This window comes from Lynx canadensis, chromosome D4 (assembly GCF_007474595.2).
Source record: "Lynx canadensis isolate LIC74 chromosome D4, mLynCan4.pri.v2, whole genome shotgun sequence".
NCBI lineage: Eukaryota > Metazoa > Chordata > Mammalia > Carnivora > Felidae > Lynx > Lynx canadensis.
In genome coordinates, this window is record NC_044315.2 from 82,765,480 (window position 1) to 82,792,496 (window position 27,017).

At 43.3% G+C, this 27,017-nt stretch overlaps 1 protein-coding gene across 7 annotated transcripts in view; it reads right to left on the bottom strand.

The window, feature by feature from the left end:
* Positions 1-27,017, bottom strand: part of DENND1A (DENN domain containing 1A) — a 512,100-nt gene that overhangs the window by 257,154 nt on the left and 227,929 nt on the right. For all 7 annotated transcript variants that reach the window (XM_030294533.1, XM_032595666.2, XM_032595664.2 and 4 more), the window contains 3 exons: positions 10,555-10,624; positions 5,356-5,436; positions 730-783 (listed from right to left, as the gene is read on the bottom strand). In XM_030294533.1, the coding sequence (XP_030150393.1) occupies positions 730-783; positions 5,356-5,436; positions 10,555-10,624 (205 nt within the window). The remainder of the gene's footprint in view (positions 1-729; positions 784-5,355; positions 5,437-10,554; positions 10,625-27,017) is intronic.

Here is a 27,017-nt window from a genome sequence, read left to right on the forward strand (position 1 = left end):
TTACTCTCTTAAAAGCGAATATAGAACCATAGTAAAATTGTACTTGAGTAAACCTACCCGAATAAAAAAATCTTTACAGGAAAGTTCTTCATATAGAAGCATTTTCTTTATAAGAGAAAAACTAAAAACCATCTAAATTCACAACACTAAGGGAAGAGCTAAGTAAACCACATAGCAAATGAAATACTATGCAACCACCAAATATGATTTTTATGAATAAGATAGACAAATGTTTATGTGATAGGTGATTTTAACTATGTGAAACATACATTCCCAAAAGAATAGAATGAGACATCAACATGTTAATAGGGGATTACCTTTGAGAAGTATGAGGAATGATCCCTCCTTGTCTTTACACTTTCTCTTCCTTTCAAATAGTCTCTATTTGCCTTTGCTTTTGTAATGCATTATTTTTATAATGGGAAAATGTATCCTTTCACTTTATTTTAAAACTAAGTAGGGGCGCCTGGGTGGCTCAGTCAGTTAAGTGTCCAACTTTGGCTCAGGTCATAATCTCATGGTTTGTGAGTTCGAGCCCTGTGTCGGGCTCTGTGCTGACAGCTCAGAGCCTGGAGTCTGCTTTGGATTCTGCATCTCCCTCTCTCTCTGCCCTTCACCTACTTGTGCTCTGTCTCTCCTTCTCTCAAAATTAAATAAACATTAACAAAAATAAAATAAATTAAGTAAAAAACAAGACGAAAAACTTAACTTTTCTCCCCAAGTACTCACATTTTCAGGTATGCTGGGAAGTTCTCTGGTATCAGGCACAGTAAAATAAGAATGCTGGAAAAGAAAAGCAAATGCTATTTATTTTTGTAAACATATGCCACAAGCACATTACTCAGAAATCCAGTAAGGGATCTGAAGATAGTTCCTTACTCAATTGAGGAAAGTTTCACTCATAGGAAACGACCACAGAATATTTTCTTTGGATAATGTTGGATTACAGCCAGACATGTTAAATCATCAGTTTGGTAGACGGAATTCTTTTCTATGAGAGATGAACATCTTTAGGAGATATAAATGAACAGCTCAACGAGGTTAAAGGCTAAATTCCCCTACAATGTTTGCACATTTCTGAACACATGAAAGCTGCAGGCTTCATAATTTATTGTTCAATGAGGCAAGTGGACTCAAGGGACCAAGTATCACTAGGTTCACTCAGCAATGGTCTTACCAACCAAACCTGCCATTTCATTTTAGCATCTGAGGTTATATCCATATACAAGCTGCGGGCAAAATCTGCCCCGAAGGCCCAAGTGACGTTAAGGACAGCTCTAACTGAAGGTCTGCTGCACTGAGATCACTACAGATGGCTAACAGTGGAGAATTCTGTCCCCTATGCAGGCTCTGCAAATAAGCCTCCTGACTTCCAGTGTAATCTCCAGTGAAGGGAGTGGGAGACTCAATGGAGCTGAAAGCCTGACCTGTTCAAAGAACTTTCAAGGAGGCATCCCCATGTATGTAACGAGCATATGTCCCTGAGTTAAATGACAACAGGCTGAACTGATGACACCTCTTCTGTGCTACTAAAGACAAGGAGGACAATGGCAAGCAGGACGGGAGAGGCTGGTGCTAGCCAATTAAAAATGGGATTGTGCAAAGGGCAGGAAAGGTCGCAGCAGAGAAGGTCAGCTTAGCCACGGCCAAAGTTCAAACCTGGACCCCCAAGTGACATTTCAGGAAGTCCCTCCCCTCCATTCTTGGATAATTGCAAAATAAGTAGGTCTCAAGAAGAATGGGTTGTATAGACTTCCTGAAATGAAAGGCTGGGTGACAACTGCAATAATGACAACAACAACAGTAATAGTATAAGCTACTTGCCTGATATTCAACAGATACTGACTGATGGATACTGCTACATGGGAGGCTTTATGTCAGGGAGTTGTACAAATGTTATCTCTAATTTCCATAACAAATTTTAAGATGATATTATCTCCATAGTATAAATGGGTAAATTAAGGCTAAGGGCACACAGCTAGCAGGTAACAGAACCAGGAACTGAAACCAGGTCCAGAGAACGAGAGCTATTCTCTTCCCACTGAAACAGATTGCTATACCTACACTTTTTATGAACAAATTATAGCTAAAGCCTCTTGAATTAAAGTAAACTAAAAGGCAGAAACAAAAATTATGAAAAGACCACTTAAAAAAAAAAACCCTCTCTGCAAAGCATCATTCCAAAAGCTGCATGTCTGTGCCAAAATACCACCTATGAAGTCTTATAATAGAGACTATGCAGCATGAAAACTAGTTAACAATTGGGGCACCTGGGTGGCTCAGTCAGTTAACTGTCCAACTCTTGATCTTGGCTCAGGTCATGATCCCACATTTGTGAGTTCGAGCCCCTCGAACTGTCAGGCTCTTAGGATTCTCTCTCTCCCTCTCTCTCTGCCCCTCCCCTGCTCACAATCTCTCTCTCTCAAAAATAAATAAATAAACATTTAAAAAAAACGCTAGTTAACATCCGATTCAATTTAACAATGAGTTGTAAAATACAAGGTTAAATTTGATGCTATGAGATACCAACTTCTATCACAAACGGCTAGGGGGAGTCCCAGGAAATGTTCAGTAATGGATGTCCACATGGTGATGGAGTGACAAAATAGTGGCCGGCACAGCAAGGGAGAAGGAACAAGGACCACAGAGTCACCATTTAATAGTTACGTGAACTTAGTCAACTTCGCTTGATAGCTCAGAACTTCAGTTTTTGAACCTGTAAATGGGAAACCTGAGGTCTCCTTCAAAACTGTTCTGAAGAATAAACATTATACATGTGAAGTGCCTAGCATTCCATACATTATATTTTAATAGAAAATTATTACTTCTCGACTGCTAATTTGCATTTGTATTTTTTCTCAATTGTCTCTACCAGACACACAGAAGTAGTCTCTTCTGGCCAAAGACACAAAGTCTAGGATTGCCATTTTCCCACATTTCAGGTTTTATAAGCTGAATGTGACTAGCCCTTCAAAATCTGAAATGCAACATGGAGAGAATTCCTCCCGAATAGGAAAGAAACAAATATCTGCCTTTACAGATGCAATGGATTGTAAACAGTGAGGCAACGCAATTCCAAAACCAAGTAGTCCCCAGGCTGTCCTTTGAGATTCTGTCTTGCTCCATCACCCATGAAATGCAGCAACCAGAGGAGGTCAGAAACATTCCTAGGAACCACTGGCACGAAACAGCTGCACCTCCTCCCCCCAACAGTTTCTCCTGCCCCTGGGATGGCTTGTCCTTGAGGTCTGGCAGCCACTCAGGGGAAGGAGTGGCCCTTCCTCCCCAGCAGCTGGTGACCCAGCCAGGCTACTCCACAGCTACCTGTCGGATGTCATTACAGACTGAAGCGGAGAGATCAAGCTGCTTGAGGAAAAGGGACAGGGACAAAGGCAAGGTTGCTTAGCTATCTGGCAATGACCCGAACAGGTTTAAAGCTCATTTCTTCATCATCTTTTCCGTGCAGTCTTCCCTTCAAGAATTTCTCTAACAAGGTTCCTTTCCTTCCTCTCTTCTATTAGAATGAACAAAAACCTCTATCAGACCAGTTTCTTCTTTGCTCCCTTTCTTTCAACACTCATGGCCTAGTGGAAAGAACATGGGCTTGGAAGTTAGCCCTGGGTTTGAAAACCCCAGTCTTCTCACTTATTAACCACACAGCCTTGGGTGAGCAAGTACCTTTTTCTCTCTAAGCCTCATCTATGAGACGAGAATGCTACTATCTGTTCTGTAGAGTTGTTTTGAGCATTAGAGATGCATACTTGGCAGAAATTAAGAACTTAACGAAATAGAAGATCTATTATTAGTTATTGGTAGTAATACTGCTTTCAATTTGATCATTAAAAAAAACCCTGTGAGATATGTTTTCTTTATGAGGGCAAATACACTAACCACTGAATACCAATGTTGCACCTGGTCCTAGTGAAGCTGAACAACAAAACTTTCTATTATTTCAAAAATAAATCTTTTTATCTACCAGACTGGTCGGTCAGTCTGTCTGTCTGTCTGTCTGTCTGTCTGTCTGTCTATCTATCTATCTAAAGAAAGGCAGACTGCCACATGCAACACCTCATTTGGATGTACCTAGAGCCTTGGAAGCTTGACTACCCTATCTTCTCCTACAAATGGACCTTGAGAGCTTGTTTGGAGATTCTAGCAGGAGAGCACAGCTACTCCTATGCCCTTGACTAAAGAACGATCCTCCTCTATCAGGGGAAGGTCGTGCTCTTCGACCAAAGGCACAGCTTTGGGAGGGACACACATGGAGAGGTGAGGGAGGAAGGGGATGGGCAAAATCAGCTGGATTCTGTGATCAAGCGGGGTGACAGATGTCACATCACACATCCAACACAATTTTTTAAACATTCAGATCCCACAACATAGGGAAAATAGCCCCTGGGTAATCAGTCAATAGCTGGCCAATGGGTGTCCATCTGAGAATTCTGATGAAGGTGGTGGCAAAGGTTTGACCTGGAGAATCAGAGAACTCCAGTAACTGAAATATGAAAAAGATCCCCTACACCTCTTCTGACATCTTATCCGATCAATGAGGAGCTTGGGACCCACAGGCTAAAGGTTTTAAGATCACCGAGGTCACCGGCAAAACTACAGCTAGACTGAAACTTCCCAGTGTGGAGGGTTTTCAGCTGAGCGCACCACACATCACGTAGCGTGTACTTAAAAGAGTTCAAAGACACAATCATTCCTGTGGGCCAGGAACCATGCTAGGCTCTCTCCATTCCTGTCCTTGAGGGGCTAGTGGCCGAGACCAGAGAACAGATGTGGTGTGACTAAACACTGCAAAGCGTACAAGATGCTCAGGGCAAAGAAGAAAACCTTGTCTAAGCCTTGTGGAGAGAAGGGAGGCAAGGGGAGGATTTCTCTATAAATAAAATCCAAGGTGAGTTCTGAAGGATAAATGTGGGTTACCTTAGTTAGGAGGAGAGAGGCAGTGTTGAGGGCTCAGGGGCGACAGCATGGGCTTCAGCAAAGGGGCATGCACAGCAATGAGAGGGGAAGGGATGAGAAGGGAAGGAAAGCATGAGGCAGGGGGCTGAGGAGGCGGGAAGGGGCCAGCCATCACATCCCAAGCCCAGCACCTGCCATCCAGGAGATGCTAGTGATGGGATGCCAACCAGGAAGAGGGGAGCCTGGGGACACTTGGGATCCATTCCTCATGGAATCCCAAAGAAAGGGAAGAACTTTAACTCTCTGGCCTGTCTTGAGTCCAGAGGCTTCAGAGGCAGGGCTGGGGAAGGTGCAGACAACAAAAGACGATCCTGTTTGGCTAACTCCATCTTACTGTTAATGATGAAATGGTTTCTCGGCGATCATTAATTTTCTGCCCCCACTTACCACACTGAGATGAACAGACACTCCTGGGTCAGGAATGGGAAGTTTGTGCAGAGTTTCAAGAAGCTCATTCCACTGATTTTCCTGAAAGAAATAAAAGGCCTAAGTAACAAAAGCAAGGCTGAGCCCTCAGTCAGAGGCCAGCAGGGAGGTCTGGGCACACAGCGAGCTGGAGGCCCTCCTGACAGAGGGGGCTGGGGAGGTAGTGGCCGCAGCATAGAAACAGGCTTGATATTCAAGTAGGTTGGACAAAAGACACTGCTTTATGGCTCAATATAAGAGCCAAACAGATCCTCCTACACCAAGTTTGACATTTTCTACTGAGTAAGACACCTACCATGACCGCCTTTTATGGATCATATACCATAAGCTCTCAGCAAACCTACCCTCTCAACTCCATAGCAACAACTTTTAAATGCAAACAATCCCAGCTTACAGGGCGGGGGTGGTTGGGAGAAACAACGACGACACTATAGATCTTGTCTTCATCATCATTACCCTCAATTAATTTTATTGAGTGCTCGCTGGATGTACACAGCAGCATCCAATTATGGAAAGTTAAAATGAACTACATACAACAGCATGCAATATAGTATGGTGGCTGTGCATTTTAATTAGTGAAATTGAGCCACAGAATGAAATACAAAGCAGTACAAATTATTCGATTGAGAACAGATTCACTTTTAAAATGCTCAAAAGAACACTGCTTATAGAATTATGCAAAAGCCATTTCTCCCACTCTGTGGAATTCTCTGTGCTGACAGAATAGTATTAAGCTTGCAGTTCTATCCGTTTGTTACCTGTTTGATCCTCACAACTACCCCACTTCACAGATTGAAAACTGAGGCTCCGGAGGGTGCAACAACTTGGCTCAAGTCAGCCAGTTAGTAAGTTGCACAGCCAGGAGCCGCATGCAAGTTTTCTGTGTTCAAGCCCAGAGGCCTCTCTGCTGCTCTATGGCAGTCTTTGGAATAAACTTAAAGGAGAGGGAAAAGAGGATGAGTCCAGATCAAAAACCTGTTTCAGGGGCACCTGGGTGGCTCAGTTGGTTAAGCGTCTGACTTCGGCTCAGGTCATGATCTCGCGGTCCGTGAGTTCAAGCCCCATGTCAGGCTCTGTGCTGACAGCTCACCTGGAGCCTGCTTCGGATTCTGTGTCTCCCTCTCTCTCTGCCCCTCCCCGACTCACACTCTGTCTCTCAAAAATGAATAAATGTTTTTAAAAAATTAAAAAAAAAAAACCTGTTTCATTCCGAACTCTGATAAATCGTTCCAGTCTCTCACAGATAAATGAATGTGTGCACATGCACACGTTTACTTCTGGTCTGCAAAAAATCTCGAATTTACAGAGTAATTGTAAGACAGCAATTTTTTATTTCCTGAACTATGTACAAGTGAGTTGCTGACATTATGCCCCATCATCCATATATACAAAGGACATTCTCCTGTACAACCACAATTAATCATCAAAATCAGGAAATTAATATTGATAGAACATTCCCATCTAATCCTCAGATCTCATCAAGTTTTATAAATGTGCCCATAATGTCCTTGGTTAGCAAAATAATCCAATTCAGAATCACATGTTGCCTTTAGTTGTTAGGATTCTCTGGTCTTCATCAGTCTGGAACAGTTTGAGTCTTTCTTAGATTCATAGGCACTTGACAGTGAGTCCAGTCATTCTGTGGAATAACTCTCAATTGTTTGATGTTTTCTATTGATTCAGACTTCAATTTGTTCCATGATTGATGATGTTCCACTTTGATCATTTCATTAATTCATCTGAAGTCTCTATTATGAAGGTACTCATTTTCCCTCTGTGTTTAGCAAGCATTTTGTGGAGTGATACTTTAGGTAAATATCCCATTCCTCATCAAACTTTTAATTTGTCTGTACACACACACACACACACACACACACACACACACACACACGTAAGGACACACAGTTTCCTATTTTACTCAATGACTGCAATCCTTTGCTATTGCTATTTGTTTTGATGCTTGAAATTGTCCCAGATCGGACCAGTGGGAACCTATTATGTCTTTCAAGCTCACTGTTTTGGTCTTTCTGACATGTCCCCATCATGTTTTGAGCATTTCCTTTGTGCACTTTTTGGCACAAAAAGATATTCCAGGCTCATTTTATACTTTCCCTGCTCCAGCCCTGGAATTAGACATTTCTTCAGAGTTCTGGCTCCTTTTAGTGGAAAATGTTATTTAGAAACCACAATTTACACACTAGATGTGCTCACTGCTACTTGGGTATTGCTGATCCCAGACTCTCTTAGTGGTTAGAGCCAGAGAATATACCACACACAGAGAGATGCACAATATACACATCTTTATTGATTTCTATATCTACCACATATATCAAAAGCCATAGGGTTCATACTAATGGGTCTAATTCCAATCCAACATAGGAATCCTTCTAGTTTCCTTCCTTTTCATATTTGTAACTAAATTCCACAGAAGTGAACAACCGATCCTATTTTCTTAATATACTTACTAATTTGTATGTAACCTATCTTTTACGGCTGACCCTATCCACCCAGGGGCCCTTCTTGCCCTGCTTGAATATGGCTATCCAGTGCTAGGCCACCACTGTTCACTCTTTCCCAACAAAAAAGCCCTCCCCACCCTGGGTTCCAACCCTCCAGTGCTGGGCCACTGCCGTCTCCTTTCCTTTGTGGATCCCTCTAGATCCTCCCAGCATTCGGATATCTGCTGCCAAGCCACTGCCACCACTATCCCACGTAATGAACCGTTTCATCCCTCAGGCTCCAACACCCTCAACCAGGCTGCTCTCTGGCTCAGATGCCCTCTTCAACCCCTGCCAACTCTTCCACAGGGATGCCCTCCATGCCCCATCCACAGTCTGATAACCAAAAATAACCAAAAAGGGTCAGCGACCCAGACAGACACCCTCATCATGTAGCTTAGGTTCCAACACTCCACTCTGAGCCATCATGGTCACCAGCCACACCTAAGCCCCCCAGCTGAAGCCTAACTTCCTAGTGACTTTTGGATTTGGGGAGGGGATTCTGTTCTTTTAATAAAAGCTCTTCCTCCCCGTTCTAATCTGATAACCCATGGCTTGCCGACAAGTAAGCCAATTGTACACAGATTCCCTTTCATCTGCGTCATAACTCCTTTAACCAGAAAGAATTTAACAGAAAGAGTATTGGGTACAGTGGAAAGAGACTCCACTAAAACATATCACTGATCTCAACTCTTCACTCCAAGAGGCCGGGTCCTTCCTGGGGCAATGGCCCAGAGGACTGGTACACCAATTTTACAGGGCAATAATCCTATCTTCTCCTACGCATGGGTTGTGCACACCCAATCTTTCCTGTATCACAAGACATGTTTTTAAAAGTCCATTATGTTTTAACTGACTGGAGCATGAATATGGAAGAAAAAAAATTACATGAGTCAGTCTCCAATTCTAAGACTGTTAAGAGCTTACATGTGCTGCCATTCTATTTACTAAAGACATCTTTCAAATTTGAGTGAAAACCTGAATGTTTGAGTGAAGTGAATTGTGAACAGAAATCGATGAAGAGACCCAAGATGGCCTCTGAATTCATTCATTAAAGAATAAATCACTTCCTGTGTGACAGAATTCCCTGATACCTAAGCACCCTTTCAGAGTCATTTCTATTGGTTATTCCTTCTGTTTACTGTGGTCTCTGGAATATATTGCTGGCGAGTAAATCTAACTTGAAGGAAAGATTTGATTACACACACAATTTCCACTTTTTCTCCAAAACAGCATTTCCTAAAGTATGTTCCAGGCAACACTAGTATCTCAGAATATTATTATTTGTCATGGAATAAAAAGGGTTTGGGGCCAAACAGGATGGGAAGCACTGAGTACATTTCTCCACTGCAGGACCTTCTTAGAACCACCAGGACATGAATCTTAAGGAGACAAAAATGAAACACAACGTTCCCTCTCCCCAACCGCAGTATTACTGAACTACGGCACCTTTTTGCATGGAGCATTTGTCAGAACTAATGTTCTGTAGAAAGTATGAGGGGAAAAAAATTTCTGTAGCATTGAATAATAACGTATCACCAATTAAAAAATCTAACGCCACTTACAAAAAGGAATATATAAGAGGTTAGATATATGGACAAACATCCAACTCACTAATAATCAAAGAAATGCAATGAAAACAGTGGGACTATTCACTTATCAGATAAACAGTGAATTCAACCAACGATACTGGTGAGAACTTGGTGACCAGGCATTCCTGTATGTTGGCAGCAAAGGGTATCTTTTAAGAAACTGGTACAATTCTTTTGGAAAACAGTTTGGCAAATCGTTTTTAAATGTTTATGTGCACTGCCCTTAAAAGGGCCCATCTGAGATTCTCCTCTTAAGTAAATAATCCAAAATGAAGGAAATGCCTTACATTCAAAGATGCTAATGGCTTACAAGGGGGGGGGGGGAATCCCAAGTAATAAAAACTCCCAACAGTAGGGAAATGCTTCCAAGGTCCATAATAAAATGCCATGCAGCCATGAAAAATATTCACAATGTTTTTACTAGCATGGGGAAATGCTTCTGTCGCTATTGCACCTGAAAACTGTGAGCTATGAAAGTCTAAACACAGCTCCCGTCGACCCTTCACATCCACAGAAGACCTTCAGCCTATCATTTCTTCCAGAAGTACAATAAGGTACAGATAACTTTTTAAGTAATTCCAAGACCCTTAGAGAAGTTACTGAAAGAGCACAACAAAGCCTTATGGAAATGGGAACTTGGGACAGGTGGCTAGGTCACTTGCCAGTTAAGTGTTTTATTCACAGATCCGAGCCCTGCAAGCATGACATGAGCAATTCAAATTCAGCAAAATTATAATTTAATACATGTCATGAACTTTCAGGGCTGCTTGGGAATATCAGATATTGTGAATATTAACTCTGAATGCTAAAGGTCTATTTATTTTTTAACTCAAAAAGCAAAGGAAGAAACATCTCCAAATACTAGCGATTCTTATTTTAGGGAGGGCGGTTAGGGGGACATATTAGGAGTGATTTTCTCTTCCTTCCTAGTTCCCGAATTTCCCAAACGTTCTATAATGGGCATGCATTACTTTTTGGTAAACATTTTGGTGACACATAAGGCATGTATTACTTTAATAATCAAAATGTTAGAGTTACTTGCTAAAAAGAATAAAATATAAGGTAAATACCTGGCCTTTTGTCGTGTAATCCGCCAAGATGTTAAGCAGCTTATAAAATACTTCGAACCAGGGGAGATAGCTGTGGAAAGAAGGGCAGAAACACGAACTATTAGTATGCAGGTCAAAAACTTTAACCAGGAGCTAATGCAAGACTGGCAGGTTTCAGATTTTCTTCTACATCCTGAAAGAGGCTTCCCGTCATAGGCTCCTGGAAACACAGACTAGTAGAATGCTAATTATTTCCGGGATTAAAAAAAATTGTCTATGTAAGGTAGAGGATTGAATGTCCATTATAAATTATTCCCATGCCTCAGAGCTAGAACAGGTTCACAGAGAAGAAATTCAAAGCAGACTCTGCTATCGGGAACCATCTCTGAATAGGCCCCCAGGCCTCTCCCACCACACTCGCCCTTTCCAGGAAAGCCTCTAATCAAGTGCCCGTGACTGGACACACACGGACACACAAGCAAACACACAGCACTTTGGTGTCCCAAAGGCCCCACGAGCCCGAAACCAGTCATAACATTCAATCAGACGTCCCACCTGTACCGCACGCCCTCCATACTTACTGCAGGACCAGTTCTAATTCTGTCCCCACTGGCCTCCGCTGGGTCCTCACCATGCTGCTCCTTCACTCTGAGGACAGTCTGGTCCTGACCTGACTCTACCCTCTGTGGGGCTTCAAGAATGCTCCTTCCAAAATGCACATCTAAGCGGCACGCTGACCGACCCAGCTCCTGCAGTGGTGCCCCATCACTACCGGACTTTTTAGATTGATGTTGGAGACTCTTCACTGTCAGGTCCTCGACTGCTCTCTGGCTGCCCTCTCCACCTCCCCACATGCACTCTTCTCTCACTGCAGCCTCCCTCTGAGAATGGCCAGGCATCCTGAAACCTGCCCGACCTTGCAGACACTTGGCCCTTCCCTCCCTCTGACCTTCATGGTCTACTCTAGCGGGTTTCCATTCACCCTCCTGATGTTCCCCCTTGCACGTCCCGTTCCCACCCCTGATGCCCTAATTCCCTCTTCTCTGTGCTGCCCCGGTCACATGCATATTCCCGTTATAACATTCCACACGCCATGTGGCACTCAATGGCCTGTCTGTCTTGCTAACACACTGTGCACAAACAGACAGGAAGGATCACATCTTTCTTCACTTTGTCTTTCCAGGGCCAAGCATGGGGCCCAGCGCTTGGTGTTGACTGAACAAACAGAACTATACAAAGACTACGAGCAAAAAGCACGTTAATGTTACAGAATTGTTGTTGAACGATCTCCCCCCCCCCGCCGGCCCTGCCTCCCAAGAAGTATTGTCACTTCATTGAAATGGCTTTGTTTTCCATAAGAGACTTTTCCAAAGCGACAGAGAGTCAAATGAGGAGAGTGGCGTACCAGGCAAGCTCTTGCTGTCCTGCTCACGTCCGCCCTGCTGAGCTCACAGGGTCTGTTCCTGATAGAGCTGGACGCGCAGAGAGCGCTGATCCTGCCGGCGGAGGGAACTCAGCACCCCGTACAGATTACCAGCTGTACGGCCGAGGGTAATAGATGAAGTGAGAGGCAATCCAGGGGACAGATAAAGTGCACAGTTCTCCATCATTAACGTCTGTCTGAAGCCAGCACATGCTACTGTAAAATTTAAGTAGCTTATCAAAATATACTGATAAGCAACTTAACTTTTCACTTCTATGACAGTATTATCACTTCTGTTAATATGTTTCAATCAGCCCTGGCAGCTGCATATTGACTATTACACAGCAAATGACTGCTGCCACTTTACGCAGCATTTACTTTGGCAGAGCAATGTAAACATTCAAGAGGGATTAGGGAGGAGATAAGTTTCTCCCTTCCTATTCTGTTAAATAAACCTCGGCTGAGTTAAAAGCCATTATAGTGGGAACAATAAATCCCCTCAGACGAAAACTCTTGCCCAGATTAGAGGACTCTTAGTAAACAAATTCAACCAAGGCTTACAATTTTTTTTTTTTTTTTTTATCCCTTGAAAGAAAAAATGCCACTAGTTAAATCCAGCAACTCCAAGTCAGGAAGGAAGGAGGGGAGGAGGGGGGGTGGGTAGGAAAGGAAGAAGAGAAAATATTTTCTCGCAAGGAAACCACGGCCTCAAGTAAATGAGAGAAAAGCTGAAGTCATTTTAGGAATGCTTGATGAAGTGATGGGGCAGGCCGGATTCTCTGGGAAGTCAGGACTGCAGTATTCGTGCAGGAGGCTTTTGCCACTAGGTTCAGCTGATCAACTAGCACGGGCCCTGACCCTCAAGCCTCTACGTGCTCCGCTGCTAGGGGACGTGGCCAGGCAGCACCCAGCTTCTCACGCTGGGCCTCCACCTCACCGAATCAATTCTTCTTGGCTACACTAAGCAGAACCCTCAGTCCTGGGAGGTTTTGCAGTTACCCTGGAGATCAGCCATTTCTTTCTCCCTCTGGCCTGACCGGACACAACTGTTCCCCACATGTTGTCCCCTGTTCACTGACAGATGAATATCCAGTGATGGCAGTGTTAAGGTCTTGAAACCAAAACCCAGCTGTCTTCTTCTTCAAAGGATCCCTCTTTTCCCCTGTTGGGAGGCCAGGGTTCACAGCTGAACTTTATCCAGTGGCGTTTCCTGTATCGCTTCATTAGTGCTGGCACAACGGCTTTGCATGGCCTGCGAGGTTGCAGGTGAGGATATGGAGACCCTCCACTCCATTCTGTGCGTGTCTGTCATCATGGAGTAAACACTACTTCCCGGTCCAGAGACAGGAAACAAACACTCCATTACACTGTTCGTCCCTAGACATCTAAAGCAGTTCCAAACATCCCTGGGCCTGCTCTGCTCGCTACCTTTATGCAACTGCTCGAGTCTGCGATGCAGAGCATCACTGTGCGGTGGGCTCAGTCCAAGGCCAGGGCACAATCGCCAGAGGACAAAGGGTCCCTGCATTCAGGAAGGCCATGGTCCTGGTAGGGAAGAGAGACGTACACAACAAAATAGTTTGGGTAGGGGGAGCTGGAATTCTTTTCCCAGGGCTTTATTTAGCTCCCACTTTGGATCAATTTATAAAGCTATCATAACCAACCAGCAGAGCCTCGATGGGACAAAGCCAAAACAGGACAAGCTCGCTTCCAAGGCACTGGCCATGATCCATGCTTCTCTCACCAAACTGTGGCTCAGGTAACTTTGTCCCTGAGGCTCTGCCGTCACTCCCTGGCCTAACAGTCAAATGGACAACAGGCTCTTGTTTTGTGTGAAGCAATACAGAGCCTTAAACTTGAGAACTCAGGTAGTAGCCGAGTATTCCTACATACACGGCCTCACTGACATGGGGCCATCACAGGCCCTGGTAGGATGTGCAGGGGTAGGTTCCAGAGACCGTGCTTAGAGTCAAATGGCCCACAGTAAAAATCACCTGTAAAAGGTCCTTAAATTACCCCCAACATAGAGCAGACATGGTTTTGTAGACACCAAGTAGCCGGCCTGAGTTTGGGGGACACGGTGAATGAAAACTCTGTTCCAATCTGTCAGCTTGGAGAGCTGCTTACCCTCCGGCTGAACTCAGGAACCAAGTCCAACTGAGGACAGATGACTTACTTTTCTAATCTCGCTCCACTGAATGGACTGTCAGGATAATCGTTCCCACTGTTTTGTGTGTGTACACGTGTCTAAGTGACCTTGTGTAAGTGTATGTGTGATGGGATTCCACGCCAGTGTCGTTAAGCATTTAGACAGAAAGCCACTACAAATTTGAAAAAGCTCTCCCCACATCTCTTGCTAATAGTTCAGTTCAGAGACATCAGACGAGCCCAAACAAGGCAGGGGTGTGCGTGATAGGGAGCAACAGAGGCAGCCACTGACCAAGCTGAGGAAGGTGGCCACCTGAGAGAGCAAAAGCTGTGAGCAGGAGGTCAGAGTTCAAGCGTGAGGAGGAGGGGGGGGGGGAGGAGAGCCTCCTTCAGGGGCAACCCGGCACAGAGTGCTGGGGTCTGAGTGGGGTGAGGAGGGTTCCCTGGCAAGGGAAAGCCAGGGCTCCAGCAAGATAAGAAGAGCACCCACACAGAAGGTGGCCTGGCTTGGAATGCCAGCACTCAAGAGGGGGTAAAGATTTAAGGAGGGGCAAAGGCCTGGTACTGGTAGGAAAGCATCTAGGTCAAGAGAAAGAGGTTGGCTAGACTGGTATTGAAACCTAAGAGGAGCGAAAAAAGCATCTGGAAGGCAGTTCAGTGTGGGGTGTCAGAGCCTGACTGGGTAGGAGGGCTTCCATGAAGGGTGGTGAGGCAGAGTCCAAGCAGTCGAGAAGAAGGTCTACGGTAGGAGGAGGCGGCAGAGCCTCAGAGGTCAGAGTCCAAACAGAATATCCCTGCCTAAGATGTCAGAGTCCAAGTGGGGTGAGGAGGGCGGCCACGGAGGAAAGGACCTGCAGCGGAGCGAGTCCGATCAAGTATGTAAATGCATAATGGAAACCATTACTACTATCAGAGAAGAGAGTTACAAATATGGACCAGGAAAAAACAAGAATGAACCTATGGTGTCACGTTGGAACTCGATGAAACTGTGTGAAATCATGGAGACAGATAAAATGAGCAGAAAGACAAATGTATATGTGTACATAATGTGCATATACACCTTATATGTACATAGATTCTCTAGCTCTAGCCACTGAAGGGGCTTGGAAGCAGAGACACCCCAATTACGATGAGCATGCTTCGTGTCCAGGTCTTGGTTTCTAAGGACCATCTGCCACAAAAAGGAACCAGAGCTCCTTGAAGAAATGTCTGATTCCAAGGCTGGGGCTGGGAAATATCTTGTTGTACTAGAAAAAAGGCAGTGCTCAACACATGATCAGGGCATGCCGACAGGACACAAAAGCCAGTTGGGGGAGGGGGGTTCTGGCTGACAAAATCTGTGACAATCTGAGCACCAAAACAAATTATGATAGAAAGAGATAATAGAACAATAAATAAATTAGGAAATCGTGAGTCTGGGCTAACAGGAATAAATGAATTGAAAGTGTGATGAGGATGAGAGAAGATGAGGATATGCACAATACACTTTTGAACTACAAAGGGAAAAAGAAGGAAAAAGCCTGGGAGACATGACCTCAATCAAGTAACGGGACGAACTGAACTGGTATATTGACTGGCAGAATGCAATGAAACAGGACAGAATACTTCCATCGCGTTCTAGGCATGGAAGGAAGAAAAATCAGATAAATCCAAATTGAGGGACCTTCTACAAGCTAACAGCCAAATGTCAAGTTCACAGAAGTGTAGGAAATGTTGGGGCGCCTGGGTGGCGCAGTCGGTTAAGCGTCTGACTTCAGCCAGGTCACGATCTCGCAGTCCGTGAGTTCGAGCCCCGCGTCGGGCTCTGGGCTGATGGCTCAGAGCCTGGAGCCTGTTTCCGATTCTGTGTCTCCCTCTCTCTCTGCCCCTCCCCCGTTCATGCTCTGTCTCTCTCTGTCCCAAAAATAAATAAACGTTGAAAAAAAAAATTTTTTAAAAAAGAAGTGTAGGAAATGTTGAGGAGCTCTTCCAGAGTAAGACAACGAGAGAGGCACGAAACTAAATGCAACACGTGATTCTAACTACAGCTTGCGTCTCCACGTATACAGGTGGTCCAAGTATTACATGGCAGCACTGTATCAAAACCAATACTAATTTTCTGATGGTGATGATTATAATGTAGTTATGTAAAAGAATGTGTCCTTTTTAAAAAATACACTAAGGTATTTGGGGGCTACTGGGTATTATTTTGGCAACATCTCTCAAATGGAGCATTTGTGCTGTATTCACAACTTTTCTGTATGTTATTGTTTCAAAATTGTAATAAAATGGAGAGGAGAGAATCGAAAAGGTCTTTTGTATCATCGGAAATACTGTAAGTAGGGGCACCTGGGTGGCTCTGCTGGTTAAGTGTCCAGTTTCAGTTCAGGACATGATCTCAGGGTTGGTGAGTTCAAGCCCCGCATCAGGCTCTGCACTGACAGTGTGAAGCCTGCCTGGGATATCCATCCTTCCATCCTTCCATTCCTTCTTTCCTTCTTTCTTTCTCTCTCTCTCAAAATAAATAAACAAACTTTTTAAAAAAAATAGCGTACGTAGACCAATTAGAGCATACAGAATAATAATATGAGCAAGGAAAATAAAAAATCTAAAACCATGGCTATCGGGAGGGGCATGCAATAGAGAGAACAGCTGCTTGCAATGGGGGAAGTCAATCCCCAGGGCACAGAGAAGGTTGAGCAACAGCTAAGTTTTCAAGAAGTCGTTCTCCATGTATGGGAGGAAGGCTGGCAGGGGCAGGGATAAAGAGCATTAGAGACAGAAAAAAAATCTCAAGAGCAATGACTCACAGGCTTGTCCCTCAGGGCCCGATTGGAGACCTGTGCGCAGCTGGAGGAGCCAGAGAGAAGGGGGTGCTGGCTGCAGGACCCAAGGCAAGGTAGGGGTCAAAAAAGCCAGACTCCAGAGGGCCTGTCACATGCCGAACTGATGGGCCTCCCCTTCATCCCTTCATTCTGTTATCACTGGGAAACCAAAGCGACAATTAAAGAGAAGTAACAGTCTGAGGATGAGTATTTAGAACTAGGTGGAGAGTGACGGTTTCCCCCTCAGCACGGTCCAGTGGAGCTCAGCCTGCCCAGATCATGTCCACTTTGTTACCCGAAAGTCTTTGATAATCTAGTTATATACCTAATTTTTAAGACAATCAAGAGGATGTTTGGGCTCTAATATAAATAATAAAAAGTACTTTATAATAAAATTTTAACATTTAAACACTGAGACACCATTATATTAGAAATACAATGAAGTAGCACCTCCCTGAGCACTCTACAGCTGCTTTTAACTGACGTCTGGAATGAACTTAACGCTAAAGAGAGTGACACAATTGAATTGAATACGCTCTTCAATTTTTCTCAGTGATTTCCACTGCCTAAGGAGTTCGTAAAACTCCACGTTGGGTACTTGAAGAGAAGAGACGTATCCCTCTTTTCCCTGTTTCCTGTCAGATGTTGCCAAGATTCATCGGATGACAAAGCATCCTTTGGTTAAGGCTATCTGGCATTCAGTATCTAAAGTTTTCAAAAAACCACCCCCGGCCCACAATTAAGAAAAAAAAAAAAAAATGCAGAGCAGCGCGGCATGTGCTGAAGAGAAATAACCCTGGGTCAATCTCAGTTCTGAAACTTTCTAGCTGTGCCACCTCAGGAAAGCAATCTCTTGAAGACTCGGTTTCTTCTTCCATAAGAAGATATACACCACCTAACGAATGTAACTGAGGGATGCAGACGCACCCAAGTCTGGTGCCTGGAATCTCTACCTAACGTTCTCGCCAATCTCAGCTTTGAGAAGCTCTTTTTGATTCTGTCTGGGACAGAGGTGCCTTCAGGACTCTGTACAGGAAATCCTCATGCCCTGCAGTCACGAGAGTGAATAGGAGAGCATGAGCCGTTACGAGAGGAAAAACCAATGATGTGGCCACTTAAACCAGTAAGTCCCCACTCGCCCCTTCTGGTTTGACATAGTATCTATCCCTGCTCCTCCGTCAGGGTCTTGGTGGCCAAACATCTACGATAAAATGTAAATAAAACCACAACCATTGCAAAGGATGCAGGATTTCATGAAGCCCTGGTTTAAGATGCTGGCCACGTGCTTGGATTTGAGGAAAGTAACCCACAAATGAAGACGTGGGAGCTTCAGACCAGATAACAGGGACAAAGAGAAAAGTCAAGAAAAGCAAGGATGGCGGCACCACAGTCACATCAAAAGAAGATGAATTCAATATCAAAAGATTAAGAGAGGCCTTGGGGAAATTGATAAAGTCTTCAAGTACTTTTGGAAAAATGGCTTTTTATGACTATGCTGAGAAAGTCAAACATAGAGTATCATTTTGTCAGAAAAATCACAACCTCTCCCCTAAAAAAACAAAACAAAAAAAACCATTGTGGACTCATTAGTTACTCTTTCTAAGAAAGAATGTATCATTGGTATAAAAGCTAGGTTTTGCCAAACTCAATTTATTTCCAAAATTTGCGTTTCATTTCTTTCTAGATAAAATCCTAAAGGAAGTTTCCCCTAATTTTTAGTATAAAATTTTGGTCGCCACTTAAATAGAGATTTTATTCCCAGAACGTTAGGCCCTCTGGGCTCACCCTACATGCAGAGTCACCATGGTTTATAATGTATGCTTTCTTTTCTTTGTCTTCTCCATTAGTGTCAATTCCATGAGAGCAGGCATCACGGCTGTGTGTTGACTATTTAATCTCTAAGGTGTGCCTGGCACATGTTAGACATTCAGTAAGTCAGAAGTTCCCTTGACAGTTGTAACTCATGACTGCAGTTTCTACTAAGGCCACTGCCACTAGAGTTAACAGTCAATCAACCCTTACTGGAAGGCAGGGCATTTGGGTTAGGAAAATGATCCAGAACCAAAAATGACCCCTGCCAGTGGACTGCTGGAGTCTGTGACAAATAATTGGAGTAAAAGTCAAAGTAGATCATGAAGGACCCACAAAGTTACGTTTCTTGCCCTTAGCCCACCCATCCAATACAAGTGAACACCAGCACCTACTTTTTTTTGTTCCAACTTCAAGCACTGTGGGGAAAATGTCACAAAACCAAGCTGATTGTTTTAATTGGGCCACTTAATTTTTCAAGCACAGGTGAGCCTTTAGAATTACTCAAGAATCCTCTGTCAGGCCAAGTTCCCCAAGAGAGTCTGCTCTAAACTTTCCCTTCTACCATCTCTAACCCATTTCTCCGGCTCTTCAGAAGATACTCTGGTCTCCACACTTACCTGCAGAGAAAAGCTCCACCATGAGTTTTCCTCTCTTCCACTTCTAGACTTTTCATGCCTGCCCTCCTAACAGGAGCTGGGAAGTAGAGAAGACCCTAGATCCCAACTACACTGCCTTCTAGAAGACCTATCTTCTTAGCACTCCCATCTGTACATGTAACAAAACCACCCATGTGTGCCGGTCCACAGTTTTCAAACTACAGCTTTAGCACCAAAGAGTCCACATTCATCCTTAAGAGAAAAGCACACCACATCCTCCTGAGCTAACCACATTAAGCTTCAATAAATGCTTTTCTGGAATTTAAAACCGAAGTGACGTTTACAGTCCAAACATCACACGTTTCCAGATCATTCATTCTGCAAATGTGACAGTCAATCGTCCGTCAAACCACACATTTCTCCACACTTACTGAGGCCCATCCAGTAAATGCCTGGCATTGTATCAGGTACACGGGGAAAGAGACCAAGGTCTCAGCATTTGGGGAACCCACAGTCTAAGGAGGGAAAAGCAGACACATGGGCAGATGACGTCAGCAACACAGGGCCTGTGTGAGGGCAGAGGTGCATAAAGGGAACAGAGGAGAAGTTCTGGGAAGGCTTCCCACAGAAATGACCTTGCTGATCTCTTTTACACAGAGTACAAAGTCAGAAGACTGACCTGGGTCTGAGTATCACTTCTGTCCCTAGCTGTGGCCTGAGGCATTTTCCCCCCTCCATGTATAAAATGGGGATACACTACCTACACTCACACAACTGTTGTGAGGGTGACATATGTGAGGGTGCCTACCACTGTGCCTGGAACGCAGTAATCAATGTTTTTCCCTGCCAAGACCATACTCGCAGTGCTAGGAAGATCAGAAGTCAGAGGAACTTGACTAGGGCAACAAACAAGCCCCTTTGGGAGATCAAAGCTAGTCTCACTCAATGTGAGCATTCTGCTTTGCTCACAGCTGCTAACGTCAAACTGTAAATTTATTACGGTAGCCAGTTAAGCTCAAAAATCTCTGATTTATGTCCATAATTAGCATCCCATTGTGATACCTACTACATCTATGCAGGAAAATATATCGCATGTACTGAATGAGTAGAAATATTAATTTGCATTAGGAAAAAACACAAAAAGTTCCCATAAAACATCTGTGCTTACATAAATCTACCCAAACACACACTTGGATTTGACTTTGGTAAGAAGGCTCTTTTCTCTCCTGATGGGTATTCAATAATTGTTGCTTTTAGAGAGCAGATCTGCTGTCGTCTTCTCGATGACAGCGTCGCTGTGATTGAGGGAGATTGCTCAGGAGGAAAGCACAGAGGCACTTTTCTGTTATCACCGGTGAAGTGTTGGTAACAGAAGATCTTTGGAGTAATGACACCTGCACTGACAATTGAGTGTAATTCTCAGATATTTTCCATTGAGCCCAGAGAGGGCGAGCGCACAGGCCTTTCATCATTTTCCTAAGAGAGCTTATGATGCAGCCCGCTCCTGTATTCACACACCTACAAGTTTTTTCCCCCCATTCAGAGCATCTTATTCTATGGTTTTAAATTACTACCATAATATAATATAATGGGTTAGGGCGGTTCTAACCAAGGCCCACCTTACAGAATCTTTCATAGACTAAAAGAGAAATACATTGTCTCTACTGAAAAAAAAAAAAAAGCCACAGCAAGGAGAAGAAATGGCTACACAAGAAATCCTGTCCTACTTTCAGGAGTAAACAACAAAATTAATGAACCCACTGAGACACCGTTTGATGATATTCTCGTTTCAGAGCGAAGAAGTGGAGAAAGAGGGAAAACATTTACCAAGCTTCAGGAGCTCTGAAGTATCGTTCTTTACAACTCTAGAAGATGGATCATCATCCCATTTTACAGGTGAGAAAAACGGAGTCACGGAGAAGTGAAGTGACCTACCTGGGACAACATAGCTACTAAAAGCACAACGCAAGACACAAAACTAGTCCCGTAGGATTTCTGCCCTACCCGCTCCATGCAACACATTATTAATTGCACAGCACGATCCCATGCAATGATCAATCCTGAAATTAGGATTTAGAATTCTTACCTGTGGTTCTCACTGTGATGCCCTGATAAATGAAAGCCTGCCTCCAAAAGTCCCTCTGCTGGAAGTGTTCTGAGCAATCCAACTTTGGCTTCCTCCCAGCCATTCAGCATGTTTTCTTACTCTGCCAGCTCCAGGGACACTAGTCATGTGTCAGCTCTTTATTGCTTTAGGTATCAGTGTACATGTTAGATCCAGAAACACAAATATAAATGGCTGGATTTAAAATGTCTTCGGTGTTTTCAGTGTTTAAGTTTCCAGAGCTTCATGCCAAGACCCAATGCCTCTGCTACCTTAGATCTGGATTTCTAAGAATTTATCTAGACAAATCATGGCCCGGGTCACAGATTCTTAAACAGGGTGTGTTGCCTTTTTAAATTTAGAGTATAAAGCTTTAAATGTATGCTTATGGTGACAATTAAGGGAATGCTGGATTAGACAGGGCATCAGTTTTCCACGAGTAGCACTCATTTGAGCTCAGGTCCGCCCCTGATCTCTGCTCGAATGCTGTATCATTCCATCGCAAATCTCTCTATAAAAGTGTCTGGCTGTCTCTTAAACCCATTTACGCTCTATGCTTCAATGCCTTTCCTTGGCAACTTTTTCCATATGCTTCACTTCTTTCAGGGCAGTTCTGTCTCAATTCACAGAACAGCACACCAATCACGACAAGCAGGCAGGCAGGTAAAGAAAGGAAGAAGGACAGACAGGCACACGGAGAGAAAGTAGGATGTGAAGGTAGCCGGTCCAATAAAAGTAATGTTTTAAAAGGCAGAGATTTTAGGCCCAAAGAAAACCAACCGGGCATCTAACCTCAAGTGATCAGAGAGCCCTGAACTTGAATTTATAACCCAAACACCCTGTACCATATGCAACTTGAGACACACAACTGGTAGCGCTACTGGGGATTTATGACTTATGACTTGTTCATATTTAATTTGTAACCAAACACTTCCCCTTCCTCTTAGCTACCTTAGAACTCTTGATTAACTCTTGTTTTCACAGGTCAGAGGTTAAATAAAGGAAGGGAAGCATTCTGGGGTGAGATTGCCCAGAGCACCACATCCAAGAGTGACCTGTGCAAGGAACATTAAAATAAGTGATAAGACTAGGGATTGTTCGAGACAACTGATGTTCAAAGCCTCCTTTGGGTACAAAGCAGGACCTTACTAAGAGCTAGCAACAAGGACAGACAGGAAACTGCTCTCAAGTTACCTTTTGTGACAGAGCAACTCTCTCACCAAGAGGTCTCTCCCAAGATGTTCTTGGAAATGAGGCTAAAGGTTTTGAGGGAAGGAAAAAGGAATTTGTGCAAGCCCAGCAGCCCTTCCCCTGCTTCATTCTGCCACAGGCCTCTGTCTTGCTCATGGGATTCTCTTACCCTGGAGAAAACCTCTACCGCGATCTCATTTAGCGCACATGGGCCAGGCTGAGGGAAGCAGATTTCTTTATACAAAATTAATCACACAGAGACACAGCCACCCCGAACAGGGTAGCATCATCTATCCAACTGCAAGACCCATCTAGATCCAAGAAACTTTACTGCTGTGCTCCTTATCGTGCACCAAACATAAAAGTAATAATGGTAGAGACCACCAATATTCCGAAATCTCCATGTGTCAAGAGCTTTAGATGCATTTGCCTATTTATTCCTCATAGTAATTCTATTAAACAGGTACCATTAAATCTCCCCAGTAACAAATAAGAAAACTGAAGCACAGACACGGTAAGTAACCTGCTCAGAGTCCCGCAGCCACAAAGCAGATCAGGGTTAAATTCAGGTAGGTGTGTGTGCTTTACTACACCAGCAGGTTCTTTACTGAAAAAAAATCTCTCAGGGAATGGTATCAATGAAATGGCATCAGTGAAATGCCATAGATGACATGCGCACTTGACATTTGATTAGGTGTTTTCAAATTGTCGCAACAGAACAACCATTAAACTCATCTGCTCTGTAGCTAGCTCTCATTCATCCAGTCACTGCCTAATATAAGCCAAGCACTGGGTAGAGGCGAATAAAGGGTAGCCTCCACGCATGCAGGTCCCTGGGTTAGATTTGTATGTGAAACCACTATGGCGTTAGGAATGATCTGACAGAGGCAATAAAAACACAACTTGAAATTTATGAGTAGCGGTTGGGCCCCCCTGAGAAGAGGTGAGGTGTGCATTTCCTCATAACCACGTAACACAGCCATAGCACGAACCAGTTTCCTCAGGTGAGCCCTTCAACAGGCTGGGCAGACCCCATCCTGAGCCGAGGAGGAGCTGAGGATCCACTAACAGGGAGACTGAGTTGAAACAACATGCCATCAATCACTCTCTGTTTTGTTGCCCTGATTTAAAAACAATAATAAATACAAAAACAACCCTACACCTCCCAGCCACTCCTTATTTTTTAAATAATATTGGTGCCTATGACTGACTGATTTATTATAAACCTAGAAGAGCAGTCGGCAATGTTACAAAAGCCTAAAACTGGTGATGTTAAACTCACTCAAAACATGGTAGCTTAGAGGGAGGTGAAGTGTTTGGTTAAAAAAGGCGTAAGTCTTAAATCCCCAGTGACAGTACCAGTTGTGAGTCTTCCTCAAAAGAGTCCCTAAAAACTAATCTTTAGAGAAAGGAGGCTCAAACAGCAAACCTGGCAGAAACAGGTTTCTTGGATATAAATTCTTAAACTCACATAGTTTGAAAGACAGCAGTAAAGTTGTCCTTCAATGAGTAACTACTAAAAGCAGAACATTAAAATGAAGGTCCAAAAATGTACACATGAATTATTTTTACTGTATTTTCACCAGCATTAAATGTTGTGGCTTAATTTTGGGGGGAATATATTTTAAACGGTAGTTCTTTATTATGTATAATAGCAATACATTCATACACACACCTAAACATGTGCTAAGAGAATGGTTAAATTAGGTTAAATCCAAGAAACAGAAAATGAGGTTTTAAAATGTCCTTAATGAAAAGAGCCTAAATGTCCATCAACTAATGAATGGATAAAGAAGTTGTGGTTTATATATATAATGGAATACTACTTGGCAATGAGAAAGAACGAAATATGGCCTTTTGTAGCAACATGGATGGAACTGGAGAATGTTATGCTAAGTAAAATAAGTCATACAGAGAAAGACAGATACCATATGTTTTCACTCTTATGTGGATCCTGAGAAACTTAACAGAAGACCATGGGGGTGGGGAAGGAGAAAAAAAAAAAGTTACAGAGAGGGAAGGAGGCAAATCGTAAGAGACTCTTAAAAACTGAGAATAAACTGAGGGTTGATGGGGGTGGGAGGGTGGGGAAAGTGGGTGATGGGCATTGAGGATGGCACCTGTTGGGATGAGCACTGGGTGTTGTATGGAAACCAACTTGACAATAAATTTCATATTAAATAAATAAATAAATAAATAAATAAATAAATAAATAAATAAAATCCTTAATGATACAGGAAGATATCCATGACATAATATAGATTGAAAAGAAGCAATGTCCACAACTATGTTTCATAGGTAATCATATACATTCATAGGAAGACTAGAAGATAAATTAACAGTGGTTATTTCCAGGTTATGGAATTTGTAGACAATTTTTGTTTCCTTTTACATTCTTTTCTCCAATTTCTATGGCTTATGTACTAAACATGCAGTGTCTTAAAAATTAGAAAAAAAAAGTCGGGGCACTTGGATGGCTCAGTCAGTTAAGCCTCCAACTCTTGATTTTGGCTCAGGTCATGATCTCATGGTTCATGAGATCAAGCCCCACGTCAGGCTCTGTGCTGACAGTGTGGAACTTGATTGGGATTCTCTCTCTCTCTCCCTCTCCCTCTGCCCCTCCCTTGCTCTTTCTCTCTCAAAATAAGTAAACTTAAAAAAATCTATTAAAAATTAGGAAAAGGTTGTTTCATCTTTTAGTACTCTGTACTGTTCGTAAGGGCAAGTACTGGGGCGCCTGGGTGGCTCAGTCGGTTAAATATCCGACTTCAGCTCAGGTCATGATCTCACAATTCATGGGTTCAAGCCCCACGTCGGGGTCTGTGCTGACAGCTCGGAGCCTGGATCCTGTGTTGGAGTTTGTGTCTCCCTCTCTCTCTGTCCCTCCCCTGCTCATGCTCACTCGCTCTCTCTCTCTCTCTCTCACTCTCTCAAAAATAAACATTAAAAAAAAATTTTAAATAAGTGCAAATACTTGGAAGCAAGCTAAATGTACAGTAGTTTACAATAAATTATGAACTATCCAAATGATGGAGTTATATATTCATTAAAATCAGACTACAGGAAAATATTTTAACAGAAAAATATTTGCAATAGATTTAGATATAAAAGCAGGCTCTGTAATATGTACAAATAATTTTTCATTTTTGTGTTTTCCTATATTCTCCAAACTTTCTACAATCAATTACATATTACTTTTATTAACTTTCAGGAGTCAGATGCCCAACCAACTGAGCCACCCAGGCACCCCTACTGTTATTAACTTTTAAATTAAAAAATAGCCACATGTTCAATTCCTCTCTGCCTACCAACTTCCAAGTCATCTTGCTTGGTGGTAGGGAAACGAATTGTTCAGGGAGTGGAATCAAAAGCCTACCTTATTTCCTTAAGCATGCTTAATAACTATGATGACCCAGTTCCCCAACGGGCTCTCTGGATGAAATGGAAGTTTGCACTCTTTACTGGTCATGCCAGAGTCTGTGCTCTTTCCACTGCATCATGTTTATCATAGATCTCAGTTCAAGGGAAGGGGTGGTTGGCTAATAAGGTTTTCAGTGACCTTCCTTCATGTGGGAACAGTTAGTCTCAATAAACTCTAGTGGGCCTCAGAAAGTGAGACCCCCTCACTTATCCAAGGCTACCCTAAGTTGAGAAAGGAAAGAAGAGTTAGATCGTGAGGCCAAATCTTTAACACCAGGGCATTTATATGAACATTTAGTAAGCATCAATACATGCCAGCCCTGTGCTCAACAGCCAGGATAAATACATGACACAGTGCTGCCTGTCCCCAAGGGACATAGGTCTCTGAGGAGAAGACAGACATGTAAACAGTTCATCACAATGCGACATGAGGATGCTGTGATACAGGTGGGCACCAAGCATTATGGGAACGTGGAAGGAGAGAGCATCTTGACTAGACCAGGGTGTCAGCCAAACGAGGAAAGCCAAAGGAGCGCTTCCGTCTGAAGGGAACAAAATTTTTCAGAGGCAGAGACAAGGAACCATAAATGACTTGAGGTGGTTGGATCCCACCTACCGGTGGGGTGAGAGGGTTCTCTATGTAATGTTTTGTGAAGTGGGGGAGGGGCAGGGAAATCCTGGCAGAAGATGACCCAGAGAAGTCCAGAGAGACCAGCTTATGGGTTTTATGTGTGAGACTAGGGAGTTTAGTTCTTTTCCTGAAAGCAGAGTTTTAAGCAGAGGAGGAATTTGATCAGATTTATCTTTTTATAGGGTATCACTTTAACAGAGTGGAAGTCTGGAAGCAGATAAACTCAAAGGTCTTAAGACCCATGTAGCTGGCCTAAGTCCTCAAGGAAGAAGGAAGTTTCTGAAAGTAAAGGCTTTTGTCAGCGCCCTTTTAATTACTTAAAGAAATTACTAAATGCAATTAAATCCTAGGATTT